Source organism: Capricornis sumatraensis, chromosome 2 (genome assembly GCF_032405125.1).
Source record: "Capricornis sumatraensis isolate serow.1 chromosome 2, serow.2, whole genome shotgun sequence".
Lineage (NCBI taxonomy): Eukaryota > Metazoa > Chordata > Mammalia > Artiodactyla > Bovidae > Capricornis > Capricornis sumatraensis.
This window is the reverse complement of record NC_091070.1, coordinates 83,772,035-83,793,495: the sequence shown is the minus strand read 5'-3', so window position 1 is coordinate 83,793,495 and position 21,461 is coordinate 83,772,035. Positions and strand designations below refer to the sequence as shown.

General features: G+C 52.5%; 1 protein-coding gene across 7 annotated transcripts in view; it reads right to left on the bottom strand.

Annotated features, from left to right (window-relative positions):
• Positions 1-21,163, bottom strand: part of TLE3 (TLE family member 3, transcriptional corepressor) — a 46,261-nt gene extending 25,098 nt beyond the window's left edge. For all 7 annotated transcript variants that reach the window (XM_068964306.1, XM_068964312.1, XM_068964308.1 and 4 more), the window contains exons 1-4: positions 21,079-21,163; positions 20,404-20,504; positions 19,802-19,865; positions 18,806-18,850 (exon numbers count right to left, since the gene is read on the bottom strand). In XM_068964306.1, coding sequence (XP_068820407.1) covers positions 18,806-18,850; positions 19,802-19,865; positions 20,404-20,504; positions 21,079-21,102 — 234 coding nt within the window. In that variant the 5' untranslated portion in view covers positions 21,103-21,163. The remainder of the gene's footprint in view (positions 1-18,805; positions 18,851-19,801; positions 19,866-20,403; positions 20,505-21,078) is intronic.
• Between the last annotated feature and the right edge of the window lie 298 nt (positions 21,164-21,461).

Below are 21,461 nucleotides of genomic sequence, written 5' to 3'. Positions count from 1 at the left end.
TGAGAGGGTTTCCCTCACTCCCACTTCCCACTGCTGCCTCTCCCTCCGCAGACCAATCCCTCGCCCTTCCAGCGCTGTCCAGCCAGAAATCTCACCATTGATGCTTCCTTCTGGGGAGATCAAGCCTTGCCTTCCCTAAGATGCTGCTCAGGACGTAACTATCAGAACCCTAGCCCTTCATCTAAGCTGATCACAGAAAGGCAGATCAATTCTCTGCCCCACCCCTAACACTCCAGAAAAGATCACATTCAGAAAAACATCGACTGGGGGCTTCCCTGGTAGTCCAGTGGCTAAGACTCTGCAGTCAAAATACAAGGGGCCAAGATCCATCTCTGGTGAGGGAACTAGATGCCACATGCTGCAAGGAAGACTGAAGGTCCTGCGTGTTGCAGCTAACATCCATCATGGCCAAATAAGTAAGTATTAAAAAAATAAAAAAGAAGAAAGAAAAAATCAACTGTTTTTGCCATCCGTCTATGTGAGCCATCTCAAATGAAGAATGGTTTTAAAAAAGAAAAAAGAGTGGGGCTAAATGGTTAACAGTCCAGATAGGAAGGCTGAGGACCACTGACAGACACGTCTCAGAAGTGCCTCTCTTATCTCATTCTGAATCCCAAGGCTGCCGGGACTGAGGTCCCAGAGCTGGCTTCAGAGCTCTCATCAGCACATAGCAATCTTTGAGAGACAAAACCATGACAACAGCCTTTAAAAATCTGTGATCATCTGCATGTCAAATGACTCCGGATGAGAAATCCTTGTGCATTTAAAGTAAAAGCAATGCTGTACAGTGTCCTTGCTGAAGTAAACCCCTTAAGTACAGATGCGGCTGAGAGTCCCTCCCTTGGAACTCAGCCAAGGATGAGTTTGGAAATGGGACCATTATTGGCAAGCAGACCCTGGCCCTAAGGAGAATTCGTGGGGCCAGCACCCCTATTACCCCAACCCCCCGCCACAACCCATCCCCAGCCACTGATAAAGATGCCTCTGGGTGGTGAAGAGATGGGTCTCAGGCTAGCAGTCTGTGGGCTTTTGTGGGCCCACATCCCGGGGCTGCTGGCTGCAGTGCAGGTTCCAACACAGACCCCTTGTCCAGAGCAGCAAGAGCTCCTGGGTGGGGGTCACAGATCACAGCTCTCTCCTGGAACACTCTAGATTGGGCACTGGGGGTAAAAGCAAGTCTTTGGTGCGAAAGACTGTCCCTCATATCCTGGACCAACCAGTGCCAATAATAGTCCCACTTCCAAACTCATCCTTGGCTGAGTTCCAAGGGAGGGACTCACAGCCGCATCTGTACTTAAGGGGTTTACTTCAGCAAGGACACCGTACAGCAGGGCTTGTCGCAGCGTCAGTGCCATCCACATATGTGCTCAGCTGTGTCCGACTCTGTGTGACCCCATGGACTACGGCCCGCCAGGCTCCTCTTGTTCACAGGATTTCCCAGGCAAGAATACTGGCGTGGGTTGCCATTTCCTCCTCCAGGGGATCTTCCTGACCCAGGGATCGAGCCTGAGTCTCCTGCACTGCAGGCGGATTCTTCAGCACTGAGCCACCTGAGACGCCACGCTACACACATTTGGGGCCAGAGAAAACTCTGTTGGGTGGGGCTGTTCCGGGCACTGTAGAGTTTTTAGCAGCAGCCCTGGCCTCTGCCCACTAGATGCCCATCATTCATACTTATAAGTCTCCTGGGACGATTACTAACTATTGTATAAATTATTAATCTAGGTAAGTGGAAAGAGTTCTAGTCCAAAACAGGGTCCCTTCTCATTTCTTTTCACTTTTTCTTCTCCCACATTGATTGATAGTGGGAAAGGGAGATGAAATATAAGCGTCAGAATTGTATATGTCAGGAATTCTAGAAACAATCAGCTCAGTCCAAACCTGTATAGAACAACATAATCACTCACCTGTCACATGTTTATGTGCCAAATAAGACTAGAAAGTTTTATTTAAAATACAAAGCAAAGAGAAATCAACAAAATAAATCATCCTTACCAATGAGCTGAGGGAGCTCACTGGTCCAATGTCTCTTACCTCAAATGACTGGCTTAGCAGAGGCTGGTACATGATAGATGCCCAGTAAAATCTAGAGACAAACGAATCTCACTGGCTTCCCTGCATGTGTGTTTCAAGACGTCATATTACAGTGTCCCCTGGCTGGGGATGTGGGCCTGCTTCAGTGTGGGCAGCATTAGGGGGAGAGGCAGCGGTGGACAAAGGGCTGACCTACAACCGGGAGACGGAGTGGGCAGCAGCTCAAGCAGTGGTCAAGCCAGACCAGTCACAAGGCACCCAGCGGGTCCCTAGCTGCTGCCCGCTCCTCAGCCAGGAAGGCAGGCGGCAAGCTCGGAACCTTCCCCGTCACTTTGGCCCACTCAATAACTGCAGGTCTTACCATCTTTGGGGTGATTATCAAGGAGTCCTGTGTGTGCATGCTAAGTCACTTTAGTCGTGCCTGGCTCTTTGTGACACCTTGAATTGTAGCCCAGCAGGCTCCTCTCTGTCCATTGGATTCTCCAGGCAAGAATGCTGGAGTGGGTTGCCATGCCTTCCCCCAGGGGATCTTCCCCGACCCAGGGATTGAACCTAGGTCTCCTCCACCTCCTGCATCAGCAGGCAGATGCTTTACACTGTCGCCACCTCGGAAGCCCATAAAGGAGTCCTAGCTGTTGCTTACTTCCTCTAGCAAACAGGTCAAGTGTCAAGATTTTGGTAGGTGAAGGGACGAAAGGAAAAGCAGCCAGCCAGCCTTCCCCTCCCTGCACCTTCTAGCAAACGTGTAGCCACAGGCTGCCTCCAGGTGGAATCTTTCCTGGCAGGGCCTGGTCCAGAGCCCAGCATCCTCTGGTTATGAGGAACAACCTGCTGGGATTCATGTAGCTCCAACTGGTTCCAGGCTTGGCATCCAGGCTACAAGATGACCACAGTTGGGTCGCTCCGAGCAAGTCCCCTCTCATCTCTCCTTTCCACCACGGGGAACAGTTCTTGCCTCCACAAGTCAACCAAGAGTCAGCAGAACAAGATACAGAATATTCCAGAGGCTTGGGATATCAGCCTTCAGGCTCTCTCCTGGGGCCCAGACTCAACGAACAGCAGCTTCGCTGAGAGGCAGGACGGACTCTGGTCCATCATGGGTCAGGACTACATAGGGTTGGGGGGGAGGCGAGGTAGGTGGTGTCACCCTTGGTCCCTGTTCTTGGGTCTGGGGATTTCTTTCTGGGGGGAAGTGGGGGTGGAGAAAGTATGCACACCCCATCCCTCCCAGCTGGGACTGTCCCCTGCCACGGGCAGCACCACCCTCCTGGTCTCCCCACCACATGGAAGCAGGAATTGAGCCTTGGTCATCTCTAAACCGGTGGCTTGGTGGTAAAGAATCCTCCTGCAGTGCAGGAGACAAAGGAGAAGTGGGTTCCATTCCTGGGCTGGGAAGATCCCCAGAAGGAAATAGCAACCCATTCCAGTCTTCTTGCCTGGGAAATCCCATGGACAGAGGAGCCTGGCAGCTACAATCCATGGGGTTGCAAAGAGTCAGACACGACTGTGCAACTAAGCACACAGACCAATCCAAACCCGAGTTCAGCATACAGCAGAGGGTCAAAGAATGAACAGGAAAACTGTTCCCTAAACGACTTTAATTTTTTAATGTTTATTTGTTTGAGGGTGGTGACTGAGGATAGGAAGCTCTGCAAATAGAAAGATGGCCTGACAGAACCACTCTTAACAACAACAATAATAATAGCTAACATCCACAGATCCAGCTGTTCTGAGCATTTTACATGTGTGAGCTCACAAGAACCCTATAGGGAAGGCACTTCCTATAAATCTCCAGTTTTCAGATGGAGAAACTGACGCCTGGCAATTAAGCAACTTCACTAAACGACTTCCTACCAAGAAGCCAAATTTCGACATTTTGAGAGAGCTCAGAGAAGCATTTTTGAAAGAAAAACTACTGTCAGGGTTAATAATTGACAGCATTTCCGAATGGAACAGCTGTTAAAACAGCATTTGATCCAATTCAAACAAGCTCTAAACATCGCTTCCAAGAAAGGAAAGAAAAAAAGAATCAAGATGTGTGACTTTAACAATCAGGACAGGTCACAAATCACAAATTGGAACTAGAGCCTACGTTGGAGAAGTCCTTCTGGCAATGCCGGGCATCCCATTATCAATATGGCAGCTGAGGCTCGTGGGGTAGACCTCCACCCTTCCCTCCATCTTGGCCTCAGCAAAGCCTCTGCTCCAAGTCAGAGCCTTGGAGGGGAACCTGGGAGGAGGATGCCAGGCAGCCAGAGGATGGCTTCCTTTGGAAAAAGGTGTTTGGGGAGCCTGGTGCTGCCTTTGAAAGTTTCTTTTCAAGTGTGGTTCAAAGAAGGCAGCTTTGCTGGTGGAAAAACATCATTCCTCAGAAGGAACTAATCTACTCAACACAGAGAAGCGTACGCAGAGATCCTGCGAAATCCGGAGTCTGCGCTCCCAACTGGCTCCGGCTGCGGGAGGAACATCTGCCCCGCGTCTCCATCGAGACTGTTAAGCAAATAAATGTCGGAACACAGGATAGTAGGGGGTGAGTGTAATTTCCCCAAGAGCTGTCTGCTCAGCGTGCCTTAGGAACTCCCATTCACACAATCATCTCCTCACTGTAGCAGGATCTCGGAGCATCCTGCTATAAACAGAGGGCTTTCTCAAAGTTGCTCCAGTCACACCCAGCCACTCACGTTTGCTGCCGTTCCCATCCCTCTGACCTTTGACCCAGGACACTGAAGGGAGAGGGAATCTGCCCTTGGCCCACACCCTCAACAGCCTCTTGCTCCTGGCCTGCAGCCTTCAGCCAGCCTTTGGCTTGTCTTTTTTTTATTTATTTAAATGCCTGCTTAAGAAACAACCGACAGCCACTTCCCCAAGACTCACTCTCTGGTATTTAAACTGCCCGGTAGGATCAGGTCTAGAAAATGCAGACTTCATTCTAACCTCAGCCAAATACAAACAAGGAGAGAGAGGAACTTGACTGCTTTAGAGTTCTGAACCCTGAGCCACACAGATGTGACCTGCGTGGATTTGGGCAAGTCCCTTCCCTCATCTGGGCTTCAACTTTATTGTCTGCAAAACAGGGGGATGATAACAAGATCCAAGAGCCATCGTTTAGAGTCTGAGAATACTAAACGCTCCCAAGTTCCTCTGTGAAACAGGGATTCCTCCAGAAAGCTCAGAAAAGTAGAGCCGAGCATGAGTTTAAAGGATGAGCAAAGAGGCAAGCCACCTTGAAATGTGGATGGACCTCGAAATGTGGATGCATGCTGGGTGGTGTGGGCGAGACTGGGGCTGGCTGGGGCTTGGTGCCCGCAACCAGTCTTTATGGCACGTGAACCATTCAAGTGTGTCCATCAGACAAACTGCCAACAACAGTCACAGAGCGGGCAAAAGCAGGGATGTCCTATCCTACCTGAGAGTGTCCAGCTGCTCCTGTCTGGGTTCTTTCCATGATTCACAAGGAGCTGCAGCCAGCCAGGAAAGGGCCCCTCAAGGTGTTTCATTCAGCAGGAAGAAACCACTGCCTCTCTGTGAGGCAGCCAAGGGGCTGCTCCTAGGTTCCTGCGTTAGCTTCTAAAACAAGGACTTCTTCACCGGACAACCATGCAGGCTCTTGGAAAGAGCTGTGTGATTCTGGAGATGCGTTTGTGGATGTGTGTGAGAAAGATGAGCTGAGGAAAAGACACCTACGTGAGACACTGAGTTATATTCCAAGCCACGTGGAATGCTGGCTTGCTCGCCAGCTCCGTGTCTGACAAGCCATGTGACCTCTGAAAAGTCACACCCTGGTGGCTGGGCCTCTTGAAGCATGTATGTCTGAGGTGGCCACTTCAGTCTGCTCTGAGGTTCTTGAATTTGAATCAGGTTTTACCTAGCTCTCTGACATACGTCCTGGGGTGTTCAAAGTGAGTCTATCTCACCTTGAAGTAACATCACAGGGGCAGAGGGAGAGATTGGAGGCCGCGCAGAAGGCAGAAGCGCCAGCAGCCAGGTGTCACAGTCACCCAGCAATCAAATATTACAAGATTCCAGAACAATGCAGCCGAGCAATTTTACCTTAAAATATCCCATTGCATTTCCTAGGAAATTCTAAATTGATAGGCCCTCGATTATTGGACTACAAGATGAAATTCCTTGCCAGGCAGCTTCTCCTCGGACCAAACTCAGAGAGCACGGAAATAAAATAAGTGGGTGTTTTATCACCAGAGAGAAGGAAGTCCAGGGAGGGATGAGGCCTCCAGCAAAAGCTGGGGCAGGGCTCCCAGGCCCTGCTCCATCCCTACCATGTACAGGCTCAATGAGAGAACAGTTCCAGGGTATCTTTAAGAACGGGGTGAATAAATGACCCACTTAGCAGCCAGGGAGATAATGACCCCTGCTCCTGGAGGGGCTGGGGAGGTTTACATCACAGATCACTCAATGATAGGTGAGCCTCCTTAAACGCCCTTTTAGCACTGACATATTGATCAAATTATATATAACTACAACGCCATTAAATATTTATGCTTCTGAGGAAGCCTGCTGAATTCTTTATGCCGGGAGGGCTTGGAACAAGAAAAGGCCCAGCCCTGGGATGACCCTGAGGATCTGTCTCCTGGGAGAGGGCAGGGATGCTGCTGGAGGCTGGCCTCTGACACTGGCCCCCACGCCCTTCACAGAGTAAGGATGGCAGCCCTCACCTGGCAAGGGCAGATGAAAGGCGAGGGAATTTTGGGGCCTAGGTATGACATGACCCTGCCGTGTGCTCCACTGAAAGGAGTCTCACCTTCCTTTTGTGTGCTCACCAGAAACCTTAGACACTTTCTGCCAAGAGTCCAGGGAGGAAGGGAATTGGGAACGGTGATGCTGTGAGGAAGTGAGGGAGTGGAGCGGGGTGGTGGTGGGCCGCTAACCCTGGAAAGAGCTGGCAATGCGATGTCCGGAGACCTGCACGCCTGCCCCAGGTGTGTCCTGCGCTAGGACCTCAGCTTCTGTTGCATAAATGAGGCAGATTTGGGTTCAAGATAATGTTCAGTGCTCTCAAAACCAAACTCAGTGCTGCATGCAAGTGAGTACCCTGTCCTGGAGAGCATTCAACTCCAACCTTACAGACACATGGGAGTGGACACCACTCCATGGGAGGGACCTGGAAATTTGACAGCCAAGTCCCTCTCTGCCTCTAAGACTTTCATTTCTCAGACTCTCAGTTTCTATCCACCGGGCTTCCTGTTAACAAGATCCAATAATCTTTAAATATTTGTTCGCTTTAATTTCTTGGTTTCTAAAACACATTAAACTCTGCCCGCCTCCCACCCCCACTCCAGGGAATGGTCCTCAAAGAGCCTGCTTGTATAGATGAAACAGGGAAAGTCTTTTCAAATTACAGCTTCTCCCAACACTGTCCATTCATCCCAGGCACGACCAACCCACCAACCCCCTCCCCATCTCTCCCTCCCCTCCCCATCTCTCCCTCCCTCCCCTCAGATAACCCCGGCCCCCCTCCCCCACCTTCCCAGACTCCATTGGCCAACTCCTGCCAGGAGGAAAAATTCTCAATTCATCCCTGTGGGGTTGCCATGGCAACCCCCAGCCACCTAATCCCCCTTGGAACATTATGCAAATCTCCCTTTGCCCCTCAACAGGCTGTAAAAGTCACATTACCCTTGCAGAGGCAGCTCGTTAAATTTTGGGGTCTCCCTGTAAGGTCAGTGCTACAAATGAAGCATTGGCTATGAATCTTAAGGATGGGGCTCTCTGGGAAACCTGGGGGGCAGGAAGGGGAAAGCAGGATGTCAGAGTATTTCTTAACAGACTGTCTGTGGGCAGAAACAGCCCCATTTTACCCTCACCACCAAGTTCACAACCCAAGAACAAGTCCTTTTCCTAGTTTAAAAGTGTCAGAGGGGCCTCGCTTCCCCAGACAAAGATGGCAGGGCTGGTGGCATTTCATAGGCCGTAAAAGTCAAGATCAGGTATTTCGGAACTTGTTTATATGATCGGCTCCCTCGCGGGCTGCCCTCCTCCCAAACCGCCAGCACATTCAACATGTCATTTTACAGATGAAGAAAACAGCCCAGAGAGGGCCTGGCTGCCCAAGGTCACACAGCAAGGCAGGGGCCCTAGAGCCAGACATCCCCTTCCTCCACCGCGGGTTCTCGAGCAGGGCAGCTTTGGCTCCCCTGGGGACATCTGGCAGTGTCTAGAGACATTCTGGGGTGTCACAGCTGAAGAGGTGCCACTGGAATCAGGAGGCAGAGCAATGCTGCTAAACATCCCAGGACAACCCCACCACCAAGAATCATCTGGCCCCCAAATGCCAACAGTGCCCAGGGCGAGAAACCCTGGTCTACGCATCACTGACACATTTCACTGAATTCTTAAAATCTCTGTCTGAGGACTTCCCAACACTGGAATTGAAGCCCTGATGCACAGGTGGGTCTGGAGGTGGGCCAGTGGGCAGACCACAAAAGACCACACCTTGCTGTGGCCTCTGGATAAAGATCACTGGTCCAAATGAAACGAGCCTAGTTCCCAGTTCTGAACCCGCCCCTGGTGACCGTGAGACCGCAATCCAGTCACTTAAACTCTTGAAACACCCATGTTCCTACTGTGAGATGGGGCTTCAGGTGTCTACACGATAGGGCTGGCACGGTGGAGCCAACCAGTCACAAATGAGAAAGGGCTCTGGGAAGTCTTACAACGTTAGCAACACCAAGGTCCTCACTCTCTGAGGCCTTGGCAGCTCCGGGGACTGTCCCGTTGTGAGAAGCCCTTGTTGAGGTCTCCCCACACACAAAGGAGTCAATACATCATCTCACATCACCCTCAAAACACTATAAACGCATAGGCCCATCTATGATGCCGCTGCCCACTCGAGGTTAATGAATGTTCACTAAAGTTCAACTCGAAACTCAGTTCCTCGGTCACAGCAGACACACTCCAAGGCTCAAGAGCCCCATGCGGCTGGTGGCCGCCATACTGAACAATAAGACAGGCATTTCCATGACTGCAGAAAGTTCTACCAGGCAACACTGCTCTAAAGGTACACAGGCATCCTCATCACCTCTGTTACAAATTCAAGTTCACAGAGGACAAATGGGCCACCAAGTCACACAGCCAGTAGACCCTGACTGAGGACTCAAACCTAAGTTTGTCTGACTCCAAAGTCTGTTTCTTAGCCACCAGGTCAGGCCAGTTTCCAGATCCTGGTACTCTGCCCCTAACTTTCCAGGATCCCCTCTTTGAGAACCAACTGACTTCTGATGACGAAACTCTGATTCCACCGGCATCTTTGTGAAAAAGGGTTTATCAATGACCTATCACCTGGAGGCCTGGGAAAGGCCCAATATTCCTGTAGAGCCAGACGACTGAGAAAGGGATGTGGTCAGAGGGACAGAGGGAGAGCCAGGGAAAGGTGGTCCTTTGAGAAGGAGGGGGTAGGAATCAGGTAAGAGATGAGAAACCAAAAAATGGATAACACAGGGACTTCCTGGTAGTCCAGCGGCTAAGACTCCAAGCTCCAATGAAGGGAGCCTGCGTTCCATCTCTGGTGAGGGACCTAGATCCCACAGGCCACAACTAAGTCCCAGCACAGACAAATTAAATTAAAAAAGAAAAAAAGGGCTAAGAGAGATGATCACACACACACAACCACCTTAAGGGATCCCTGCAGACTGAGCTCCATGGTGCCACACACACTTCCCAGGTGACACGGCCAGAGTCAAGCCAACAGGGGGAGCACCCTGGCAAGGGCAGGGTGCCTCTCTGGGGCTCTAATGCTCCTCATTTCGGGCTGGCTTCGTAGAGAGCTGTTTCCCTGGGATGAAGTGGGAGGCCCCGGGAGACAGGGTCACTGACCTCAGTCCCTCCAGAGTCACGGCCTAGGACTCCTGCTCTTAGGCCAAGCGAGAAGACGCCAGTCTACAGGCCTCTCCACGGGTGATGGAGCTCTGAGGAAGAGTCCCTGTCTCTTCTCAGAGGAAGGGTTTAAGGAGATGCTAAAGCACCCACTGACCGATCAGGCCCCGGCCAGCTCACCACCTCCATCTGCCTCATCTCATCTGTATGTCTTCCCACCAGACCATTCAGCCCCTCACTCTAGACCATTTGGTATCACCTGCAGCTTCTCCACAGGGCCACACAGAGTTGGACATGACTGAAGTGACTTTAGCAGACACACGTAGCTTCTCCCAGGCCCGTGAGGCTGCCCAGCGTCTTCCTGGGCAGGAAGTCTGACAGAGCCTGTACCCAGCCCCACCTCAGCTGGAGGACGGACTCCTGTCCTGGTTCCCCAGTCTACGCTAAACTGCCTTGCTCCTCCCCAGCAGATATCACCACTGATTCCCAAACCATCTGCCAAGATGTTGTTTCAAACCAGGAGAAGAACAGATCTGTTAAGGGCTCTCCTTTAAGAAGCCCTGGGAGACTGGGTAGGGGCCCCTCCTCCAACCCTTCGTCACACCATCCTCACCTACTGGCTGGCTGGTGAAGGCATTTAAAACCAAAGAAAGCCTCCCCAGCTGACCAGGCAGGAAGAATCCCCTCCCCTGCCCCTTGTTGCATAGAGTTGGAAAGAACTCTTTTTGTGTTTGAGGGAAGACATAGCCTTCCAGTGCAAACTAAGAAGTTCACATTCGGAATTAAAAGAAAAAAAAGTCGAAGAGCTGTGAACAATGGTTATCAAGGATTTAAAAGGGCAATGAGATAAGGCCCCGGCACTTGGAACTCCAGGCCCATATAGATAGCTAAGGCATGACAAGCATCACTGACTAAGTTACCTCCAAGCCATTAACCCTTGCTTCCTGCTGCTCATGTCCTCCTATAATCTAAATCCAGCATGCTTTCCCGGCTCTTCCCCATTCCTAACCCCTCATACCTCTGCTTTATCATCTTTCCCCAAGTATCTGGTTCTTCACCCCTCTCCTTTCTTCCCCTTTCACACTGTCCTGTCATGTGAAGGGGGAGGGGGGGAAGCGCTTAAGCCTATTAAAGACACATTAAAATACAGGTTTATTACACATATTTCTTAAGCCTGGCAACGTTCCCAGAAGGTCGGTGACGTTACAAAGGGTCAGGGAGCAGGCCCCCCAAACTGGAATGTAACAGTCCTGGTCTGTGCCTGCTTGGGCGTGCTCAGTTGCTAAGTCATGTCTGAGTCTTTGCAACCCCATGGACTATAGCCCATCACGTGAAAGTCGCTGTCGTGTCCAACTATTTGTGACCCCATGGACTACACAGTTGATGGGATTCCCCAGACCAGAATACGAGAGTGGGTAGCCATTCCCTCCTCCAGGGGATACTCCGTACCCAGGAATCGAATTGGGCTCTCCTGCACTGCAGGCAGATTCTTTACCAACTGAGCTACGAGGGAAGCCCTATAGCCCGCCAGGCCCCTTCTCTAACCACAGGATTTCCCAGGCAAGAATACTGGAGTGGGTTGCCACTTCCTCCTCCAGGGGACCTTTCTAACCCAGGGATCGAACCGGGGTCTCCTGCATTGCAGGCAGATTCTTTCCCTGGACTGAGCCACCAGGGAAGCCCAACAGTCCGAGTCCCCCACAAAATACACACCATGCACCCACAATGGGCTCAGAAGCCTCTGTGAACACAAAATGGTCTTGTCCCTCACCGTGCTCACAGACTCACTGCTGCTCCACACGCGCCCCCTCCCACCCCAGCCCCAGCTTAGGAACACAGCTTGGTGGCACCCTGAAGCATACAGGTCATCTTCACACCCCAGGCCTTTCCTGACACGCTCTGACGCTTTCCTCCTGGTGTGTTTGTCCTGGACCCACATGCCTGTGAGTTTAGGTTTCTAAGACAAAAACGTCTTATCTGCTTTGCAAACAAGTGCTCCGCAAATGCAAAAGCCTGTATTATTGTAGTCTCTAACTATAGATCAGAATTTTCACTCTGTCTTCGATAAAGGCTTTCTCTTGGCAGTGTCTAGAGGTGGCGGCAGCTGCCCCAGGATCCCACCGGTGTCCCTCGCGTGGCAGGTGAACAAAATGGGGCCCCTCTAAGGAGACAAGGCCACGGCCACAGCCAGACTCAACCCCAACAGGGCTCCCTGGTCATCTCAGCCCCACTGCTAGGAACTCTGTTCTTCCTTCACCCTGTAATGGGTCAGGGAAGGTTTTGGTTATAGCAGTGAAGGGAACCCCTTCTCAAAAGTCTACTGCACCATCAAAGTCATGATGTCGGTGGGGTGAAGTGGAAGGAGGTATTTGTTCTCAGGCAGAATCTTCAGGGCTGAGTCAATGGGTCCCCCTGTTAATCCCTGAAGCTGGGATGAATGTCCCCTGCAGAAGGCAGGTCCCTGCCCTACTCATCCTCATGATTTCCTGAGGGACCTCTGTACAGAAGGGCCTCCTAGAATCTCCTTTCAAGGGCTTAGAGGGTTCTAATCTGACTCCCCAAAGGCCAACCCCTTTCTCCCTCAGGTAGCCTCTGCCTGCTCATCCACGGTAACAAGGTGACATCTTGGAAGCCTGCCCCACTCCACCCTCACGCTCACCAGGCAACATCCTTACCCACCGAAGAACTCTATATCACTGCTGGGGAGAACTGCAACCCCCCCCCCATTACCTCCTCCAGAAGACCCTCAGGGGAGGCACCCCCCCTCCACCGCATACCCCACAGGCTGCCTGCAGTGGATGGCACCCCAGACCTTACTTCTGCGGTGGCAGGAAATCCCCCCTTCCCTAAGTTTCTCCTTAGCCTCAACTTGAGAGGGAACATTTCTTTTGAAAGGCAAGAGGGAAAAAAAAAACAAAAGCCAAGGGAGAAAAGCAAAGAGAGAAGGGGAGAGAACGCATCTTGGCTGTGAGTCTCGGAGAGCATTTGTTGAAAACAAGATATTGTCCCTTTAAGCATATAAAAACAAGGCCCTTGAGCGCGCAGTTCTCACTCTGGTACACAATTATGGGTGCTTTCAGCTGTCTAGCACTACTTCAAGTGCTCTCTTAAACCAGACTGTCAATGGCATGTTGAAAGCTATTTTGCTGGCTTGCTATCATTAATAGCAAAGTGGAGAGCTGGGCTGATGAGAATTAAATATGGGGGAGGGGGCGGGTCATAACCAGTCATTACAGAATTACCAATATGAGCGAGAAGACAATGCCACTTTGGGGGATAAAGTTCAAACCAGCAGATGATGGTGGGGGTAGCCAGCAGAGAGGGAGACAGACTGCAGGGAGCGGACCCCACCCCCCCCCCAGCCCAGCAGATGGACACGGGCCAGCCTTGGAGAGCCATCTGGGGATGAGGAGCCACAGAGCAGTGAGTGTGAGCGGCGAGAGGCCTTGGGGATCACTTCGCTGCAACATGTCACCACCTCGCCTCCCGCCCCAAGTGGAGTCCCTCCTCCCCTCCCCCGGGCCGGTTCCCAAGACTTGCAGACTTGTGGCTCTGGGACACCACATAGCCCTGTGTTTCCAAGGGCTGCTGCCACCCCCAGAGGAGCCTCCGGGCGCGCCTGCCTAATGAACACGGCCCTCGCTTTAAGACTCGGCTCAGGTAACAGCCCGGCCGGTGTAGTCTTCTCTGACCCGACTCCCCTTTCCCAGGAAGAATGAGCTACTCTGTCCCCGGGGGCTCCTCCCGTGACACTGGCCCGGTTAGCACTTACCTCACTGCATTGCAATGACTTATTTAGATGCCCGACTCCCCCGAGGAGGGAAGGGTGTCTGTGAAACCAGCCCCAGCCCAAACCCAGCACATCCCAAGCCCCTAATACCCGTTCTGGGAATCAGTCCAACCCCCTCCTTTGACTGATGAAGAACCTGGATGCTGAGCCAGAGGAGGAAGTAGGAGGAAGCCCCGCAAGAGCAACTCCCCCCCGCTCCTACTCACAAGGCTAGGGGAATGGGAATTCCACCCTCTGACACCACAGTAATCCTGGGCAAAGAAAAAGCAATGTGTTTACCGGGCACCTATTATGTGCAAAGCACACATAGGAGACCTCAACAGAGGGGCTCCCCACAGATACTGAGACTTCGTGCATGCGGACCAGTGGGACACCCCACTGAGGTCTGGCCTGGAACACCTTTCCCTGGTATCCCAGGACTTTGTACAAACGAGATGAAAAACATCTTCCCCACACAGGAAGAAAAAGGGAATCCATCCCTTGACTGACTTACTTCAACAACAAAAAGGAAAAAAAGGATCTCTGACACAAGACTAGCCCCCTCCTGTATGAGGGAAAGGAGGAAGCCACAGACAGAAAGAGGAGCTCCTGGTCCGGCAGGATTCATGAAGAGTCTTCAATAAGGAGCCAGGTCCTCATCTGGGACCAGTTCCCATGATTGGTGGGGACCACGTGCCCCTCTCCCAGATCATTTCAATAATAGCGTGGATAAGAAGGAAAAGAGCCAGAAAGCACACAGACCCTCACTCTGACAGCTCCATAAACAAGAAGCAATAGTGTCCAGAGACGGCAGTCTTGAGGGTCCAGGGTGCAGGTTCTTCCTAGGTGGACAGGACAGGGTGAAGGGAGCTTTCAACTTGGTGGACCCCAAAGTGGAGCGAGGCAGATACCCTACTCCACTGCTGAAGAGGATGAGAGAAGAGACAGCTCTGGAGAAGAGCAACAAGGCAAAAACGTCAGAAGGAAATTGAGTCTTTAGAGGGGTTCCCGGATGCCAGTATTCTGACCAAAATAAATGATACTCAAAGGTATTTTTTCTTAGCTCAGATGCCACACAAACAGGGACTGCCCTAGTATGAAGAAATAAGTCCCCTTCAATTTGAGTGTCCCAGCTTCTCCCCACCCAGACTGACTCGACTCCTGGGCAGGGTTTTGGTAACTTCATCATCTGCTGGTCCCCTCTCGCTCCTCACACCTTTACAGTGGCCACAGAACTTCCAGATGTTATGTCTGAAGCTCTTCCAGCCCAAGCCCCTTTTCATGTGGGTGTGAGGGCCCAGAGAGGGGAAGTAGTAAGTGAAAATGTTCCATCTTCCTTTTCAGCCATGTCCACGGCCACCCCCATGGGCCATCCCCATCCTCAGGTGAAAGATTCACAGGCTTTATCACCTCACCGTGCCTGTGAACCTTCTCTCCAGGATTGCTGGTTATGCATTGTGTTTATTACCAGGCGCAATGAATCATTAGTTGTGCAAATAGCTGGCGGTTCAGAAGAGGACCCTGGGCAGGCAGAGGCGATTCAGCTGATATGGTTATACAACCCGAAATGGGGGACTTTGGACTTTGGTGTCGCCAGGTCTGTAGCCTTAACCTCCTGAGATAATAACGCAGAAAGCAGCAATGGTAATTAAAGACACAGAGTGCTATTAGTTAGTAAATGAGCACTCTTCATTTCTTGAGTTTTGCTAAGAGAGCTGGGTAGGGAGGAGAAGTGGTAACAGCAGCTCCTCTGGTAACTTACTGGACTGGATGGATCTGGAAACCTCAGCTCCCCTGCCTGGGCCTTAGTTCCTTCATCTGGACCTTGAAAGGTTTGCAGGAGAAGCCAAAGGGCTCTCCCAGTTAGAACAGAAGGTCAGAGGAAGGGCTGCTTGGTGATGGGAAAGTGGGGGCATGACACATTCCCCAAATCAATAGGCCTCCAGTGCTCTTCCAAAACCTCAGTGATAACCAGCAAGGGGTGAAAAGGCAGCCTGACCCAGCTTCTCAGAGAGAGCATCAGTGCCTCAAACCCTACGCACTGCAATTGCTCTGGAGCGCCTGTTTCCACGCTGGCTTTGTGATTTGTGGCTGACACCGGAGAGTGTCAGCCTCTGTGGGAACGAGATGGGAACTGATGAGCTGGCCAGCCATCATCACCTCCCTGGCCTTGCTGAATCACCCTTGACATCCTGCCTAGAAGCAGAGGCTTGGAGGAGGTGGGTGACCTCTTGAAATCTCAGGCCAGGCCCATGATTCTGTAATCTCTGCTTTGCCACAATTAGGGAGGGAAACCGAGAAGGGGAGGAGAAACCATCGACTGTGTTCTCTGGGATTCATTCGACAGCTTGGAAAAAGAACACAGAGGGAGACAGAGACACAGCCAGGAAGGGAGCCAGCCACAGTGAGTGTAACCTCTCAGTAAAGTAAAGACTGGCTGGACGTACCTCATCAGCTGCCCTCTGTCAATACTCAGGCCCATCTGGCAGAACCTGAGGTTCCGAACTAACAAGCATTTCCCATTGAGCCAGCAAAGAAGGGCTTTTGAAAAAAATATGTGGTGGTGTTGGTAAGAGGGGTGTGCGCGCGCACGCATGTGTGTATGTGTGCATGTGTGTGTGAGCTGGCTGAGGGCTGCCACACTTCCCAAGGTGCTAGCTCTGGAGATCATCTATTATATAAAAGTACAGACAGTCCCCACCCCCACCCCTGAGCTTCAAGATGAAGAATCCAGCCTGTTTGTTCCAGGCAGATGTAATCACACGAACAGTCAAGTCTAGAGGGCAGGACACTGCATGAATAATTCAAGCACTCCAGTCACTTGATTGTGTGTGCAGATAAAACACCAGTCAACCGCTAAACAGGTCAGCTGATAAACTTGTTTGCTCAGGCCTAACCACCATCCGCCAAATGCACCCAAGACCCACACTACAATTAGTGGCCGGTTCTCTTCTGCAGAACCCTCGCAAGCCTAGGGAGGTGGCCAGCCCCAGGAGGTCAGGACTGCATGTCTTAGTGCAGCGTTTCTTCACCTCCTTGCCTCTTTGTTCCTCCACAGCCACAGGGCGATTTCACCCAACTCAGAGGTTGCCGGAAACCCAGCACAGGCACTGTGCTCAGAGCACAGACAGTCCTGCTGGGAAGCAAGTGGGAGCTGAGGCTCCAAGGCAAAGGTGAGTGGCAAACAGGGTAAAGTGCTCGGTCTGGAAGCCAGAGGCCCACATTTAAGTCCCACCTCTGCCCTCCTGGCTTCCCTAAAGCCTCGGTTTCCTCGCCTATAAAAAGGGGGCAAAGAAGACATCTATCTCCCTCTGGCAGCTCAGAGGATTAAATGAAATCATGTCGCCAAACCTCAAGCATTCTCCTCCTAAGAACCCAGGGTCTGGGGACGGGCCAGAAGCCCCAGATGCACGCAGCTGCTTCTTATGTAAACCCCACCACTGAATGCACTAAGAAGGTGAATAACTCTTCCTGGGTTCAGAGTGGCCCAGGACTCCAGGAGCAGCTTCGCTCCAACAGCCAAGGTGGATTCTTTGTGCCAAAGAACCATCCACTTACAGACACAGGGAACACCACCCATGCAGACCTCAACATGCAACGACATATTACACCTTAATTACGAAGCTTTTAGAAGAACGGCTGCTATAAATTTTAAACCTGGTTGCAATTACCCTCTTTAAACACACCCAAGATACCAAGCACTGAGGACAAAAAAAGAGGGGTGGAGAATGGGAGGAGGTGGCATCTTGCATAACAGCCCAAGGTCCTCGAACACCTGGGACCCCGTTTCACTTCACACATTCTTAATGGACTAGTCGGATCCAGCCAGTTCCACTTAAAGTTAGGCAGTCTCTAGCCCATACTCCCGAGGACAAACATCTTTACTTACAAACTGGTGTCTGTTTATGATTCTTGTGGGTCAAGAAGTAAAAGCCTGGTAGCCTTTTCCCATGTCTCCCTAAAAAGCTAATCCCTGACTGCCTCCCAACATTCCTCAACAAACTCAGGCCCCTTTCTGGCTGCCCTTCACCCAACACTGGGGTTCCCTCCAGGAAGGGGAAGGAACCTGGATTCCAAAGGCTCGCTGTGAAACCACTGGAGCGGGCAGGCAGGAATCTACAAGCATTCCAGAGGTCACCTGCCCTTCTCACCTGCCCTGGGTCCTGCCCCCTTAAAGAGCAAAATTTAAGCCTTGTAAACCACTGTTCATTTAGAGCAGAAAATCCATTCAAGTCACGGTCACCAAAGGCTAGAATGAGTCAACAGCCTTCTGAGATTTCAAGAACACCAATTGTTAAAAAGAACCACCGGCCTGCGCCATTTCTCCATGCCAAGTCAACGCTAATCGCTGGCCAAGCCAAACTATAGGCGGCCTCTCCTCGGAAGACAAATATACAAACAGGCCTCTCCCACAGCCCAGCCCAGCGCCCAGGACAGAGTTACTGATATGCACTGAGATAAAGGTGTTTGTATTTGCCCAGTTTGAGGTATACTGTTATTAGAAGAGTGACAATACAGGGTAGTTTACATATCCATCACACACCAGCTAAACTGGTTTGACTTCAGGATTTCAAAGCTGAGCTCAACCCCCAGTCATCTCAGAAGTCCTGGCTAGGCTGCCCCTGGGCTTGTTACTTCACCTCTCAGCTTCCCCCTGGAAAATGGGAATGACCAAGGCAGCCTTTAGATTAAGATGGAAATGAGAAAGTTGCCTCATATACGGAAGGTACCGAGCTATAACTCCTCCTGGATTTATATTTTTAAGCGGTAGGTAGCCTGTTCCCTTACATTTTGACAGCTCAGCCTGGCTTTTAAGACTCTTGAAGTTTAATCTTATCAAGGCAGAACATCACATTTTTGCGCATGCGCACACACACACACAAGCACGAACATACACACACACACACACACACACCCTCCTGCCTTTCCTTTTGTAAAGTTTACATTAAAACAGATTAAAGCAGCCACCTCTGGGTTACAGAAGTTTGTAAAGGGGATCCTGAACAGACAACTTTCCTTTTGCTCCTTACCCCTCCACCAAGATCCAAGACCAGGACAAACTTCAAAAGCTCGGATGCTAAAAGCTCAACATGTCTGAAAACTCAACCAAGTCTCAGACCCTGCCTGTCAAGAGCAGGATCTGTAATTAGGTACATATCCTAAAGCACTTACCTGCTTGTGCATCTCAATGTTCAAACCGTAGGACATCTCGTAGTACTAAAAGTAAAAAGAACTGCCGTTAACGCACAACACCAAGATCTGTGTTCCAGAATCAGCTTTGGAGAAGGTTTTGGCCAAATGGTACTTTTAGGATACATTTGCTAAAGAAGTTTAAGTCAAACCCCAAAGCCAGCTACAAAGAGGCTTGAAGAGATGAAGGACTCAGGAGTGTTGTTCTCATCTCAACAGAATACCCTATGTGCAATAAATAGTGTAAGAAGAGTTGGGCCCTCCCTCCCACCAGCCCTGCCTGTGCCATATATCCTGTTTATACAATGTTCGGGTTCAACAGGGAATCAATCGTGTGTACACTGGGGCCGCTTGCCCTATCAGAGTTCTTTAGCAATGTGCCCAAGGTCTCTTATATGGATAGCAGTGCAAGGAGTCCCACTTAAGGACCTCCAGCGCCCTCCTCACCATCAGAAGATTAAAACTTGCTGGAAGAGACACTGGGAAAAGGGAGGACCCGTCTATACACTGCCCCAGGGTCCATGAGATTCTCAGTGGGGTGAGCCCTGAGTGAGCATGGAGGCAAAAGGCTCCTCCACTCTCAGGAACCCCTGGGGAGAAAAAGAGGGAGGGGGAGAGGTCTTATGGCCCACTCTGGCTAAATCCCAGAGCTGCAGAGCAGAGAAGTTTCTACACACTCCCAGGAGGTCTCTAAGAACGGCTTTTATCCAACCCCGAGACAGGACAACCAGCCCTCGGGGAAACCTTCAGAACACAAATCAAAGGCGCACAAAGGTAGTGTACGAGGAGAGGGGTTGGGTTTCTCTTTCTGCCCCTCCTCTCACCCACCCTCCTCCAAGTGGCCCGGGCTGACGGAGGCTGGTGAAAAAGGGTCGGATGGCACACTCGGAACACACCCGCTGCGGGGGCTGCCCCGCGGAGGCTGGGCAGGGCTCCCCAGGCCCACGCCACCCTGGCCGGGTCCCAGCCGCCTCTCACCATCACATAATGGCGCTGCATCTCCGTCTTCTCGTTCGCCAGCTTGTCGTATTCCACTTTGAGGCTACGAGGGCAGGAGGAGCCGGCTCAGGCCTGGGGCCTGCACAGCCTCCTCTGGGACCCCAACCCCTAGGGCGTCTCAGAGCCCCTTGGCCACCTTCCTGACACCCACCCCCGGGGGTACTCCGCTCATCCCGCAGCCTCGGGCGGAGGGGGACGTGGGTCCCCGACACAGGGAGGGGGAGTGTAACAACTTGAAACTTCCCGCGGCCGAGCGAGAGAACTTATCCCGGGCGCGGGGTGGGGTGGAGTGGGGGCCGGGACCCTGACGCTGGCTCGCGACCCCTAGAATCCGGAGCGAGCCGGCTCGCGCCCCGATCCCTCAACTTCCCTCACCCCGGGAACGGCACGGGGAGCCGGGAGGCTGCCGGCAGCAAAGGGTTAAGCCGCCGCGCTCGGAAAGGGGAAACAAAAGGAGGAGGCCCGGGCTGCCCCGCCGCCCCGGGGTCGAGAGCCCGCTCAGTCCCCGAGGGGTGGTGGCAGGAGCCGCGGGGGGGACGCCCCCGCCCTGCCAGCCCCGGGGCGGCCCCCACAGGCCTTACCTGTGATATTGAGCTTGAAGGAACTGGAATTCGTCTTTGATCCTGTCACAAGACTCAGCCACCGTGAATTTAAATCCTGGCTGCCCTGGTTGATGGGGAGCCTGAAGCCGGCCAGGACAAGACAGGGGAGGGGCGGGGGCGTCAGACCCGGCTCCAAGCTGCCCAAGCCCCTCAGCGGCTTTCCCCGGTCTCCCCCCGCCCCCACCTCAGCCAAAGGGGCCTCCCACAAAGCCCAGAACCTTCCCAACAAGTTTCTCCGGTCCCCGACGGGGAGGGGGGCGCCCTAATCTCTCCCTCTTGGCCGCGGGGCTCCTATCCCTTTTACGAAGGGGCTCCTATTCCCAAGTAAGACGGGGACAGAGGAGACACAACGAGTGAGTTGGGAGACTTATGTGACGGGGCGGGGGATAGCATGAAAACAAACAGTTCCCCAGTAACACTGGGAGCCCCTCACGCCATTAGAGCGGAATTAACCTCCTCTCTCTACGGCGCCCCCCCATCCCCATCCTTTGTGTGAGCGCGCGCGCGCGCGCGCACACACACACACACACACACACACACACACACACATACACACCATAAAGGTAGCAACAAGCAAAATGGAGGTGCCAGATAAACTGCCTCGTTTACCCTGCCATGATAGATGCTTAAATAAACCGAGTTGCAATTACTCACCGGATGTCTGCCTTGCGGATACATGGCAGGGAGGGGTCGTGATTCCGAGAGCGTGGAAGCGCAGAGAGCCCGGGCCGGGGAGGTGCGGGGGAGGGGGGAGCCAAACCCGAGCGGGGGGCGGCCGGGAAACCGAGAGCTCGCCCCCGGCCCCCCCAGCCCGATCTCGCACCGAAATCCCAGAGTCCGGCGCTCGCACCAAGCGGAGACAAAGAGCCGAGGAGCAGGCGGCAAAGTCGTCGGCGGGCGCGGGCTTTGTGCACCTAGGGCTCCGCGAGCTGCGGCCGGCCGCCTTCCCCCCGCTGCGTGGAGCGCGTCAGAGCCGGGGGCTGCGCGGACATCGTCGTCTCCCCGGCGGGTCCGGCGCGGGGTCCCGAGGTCTGGGG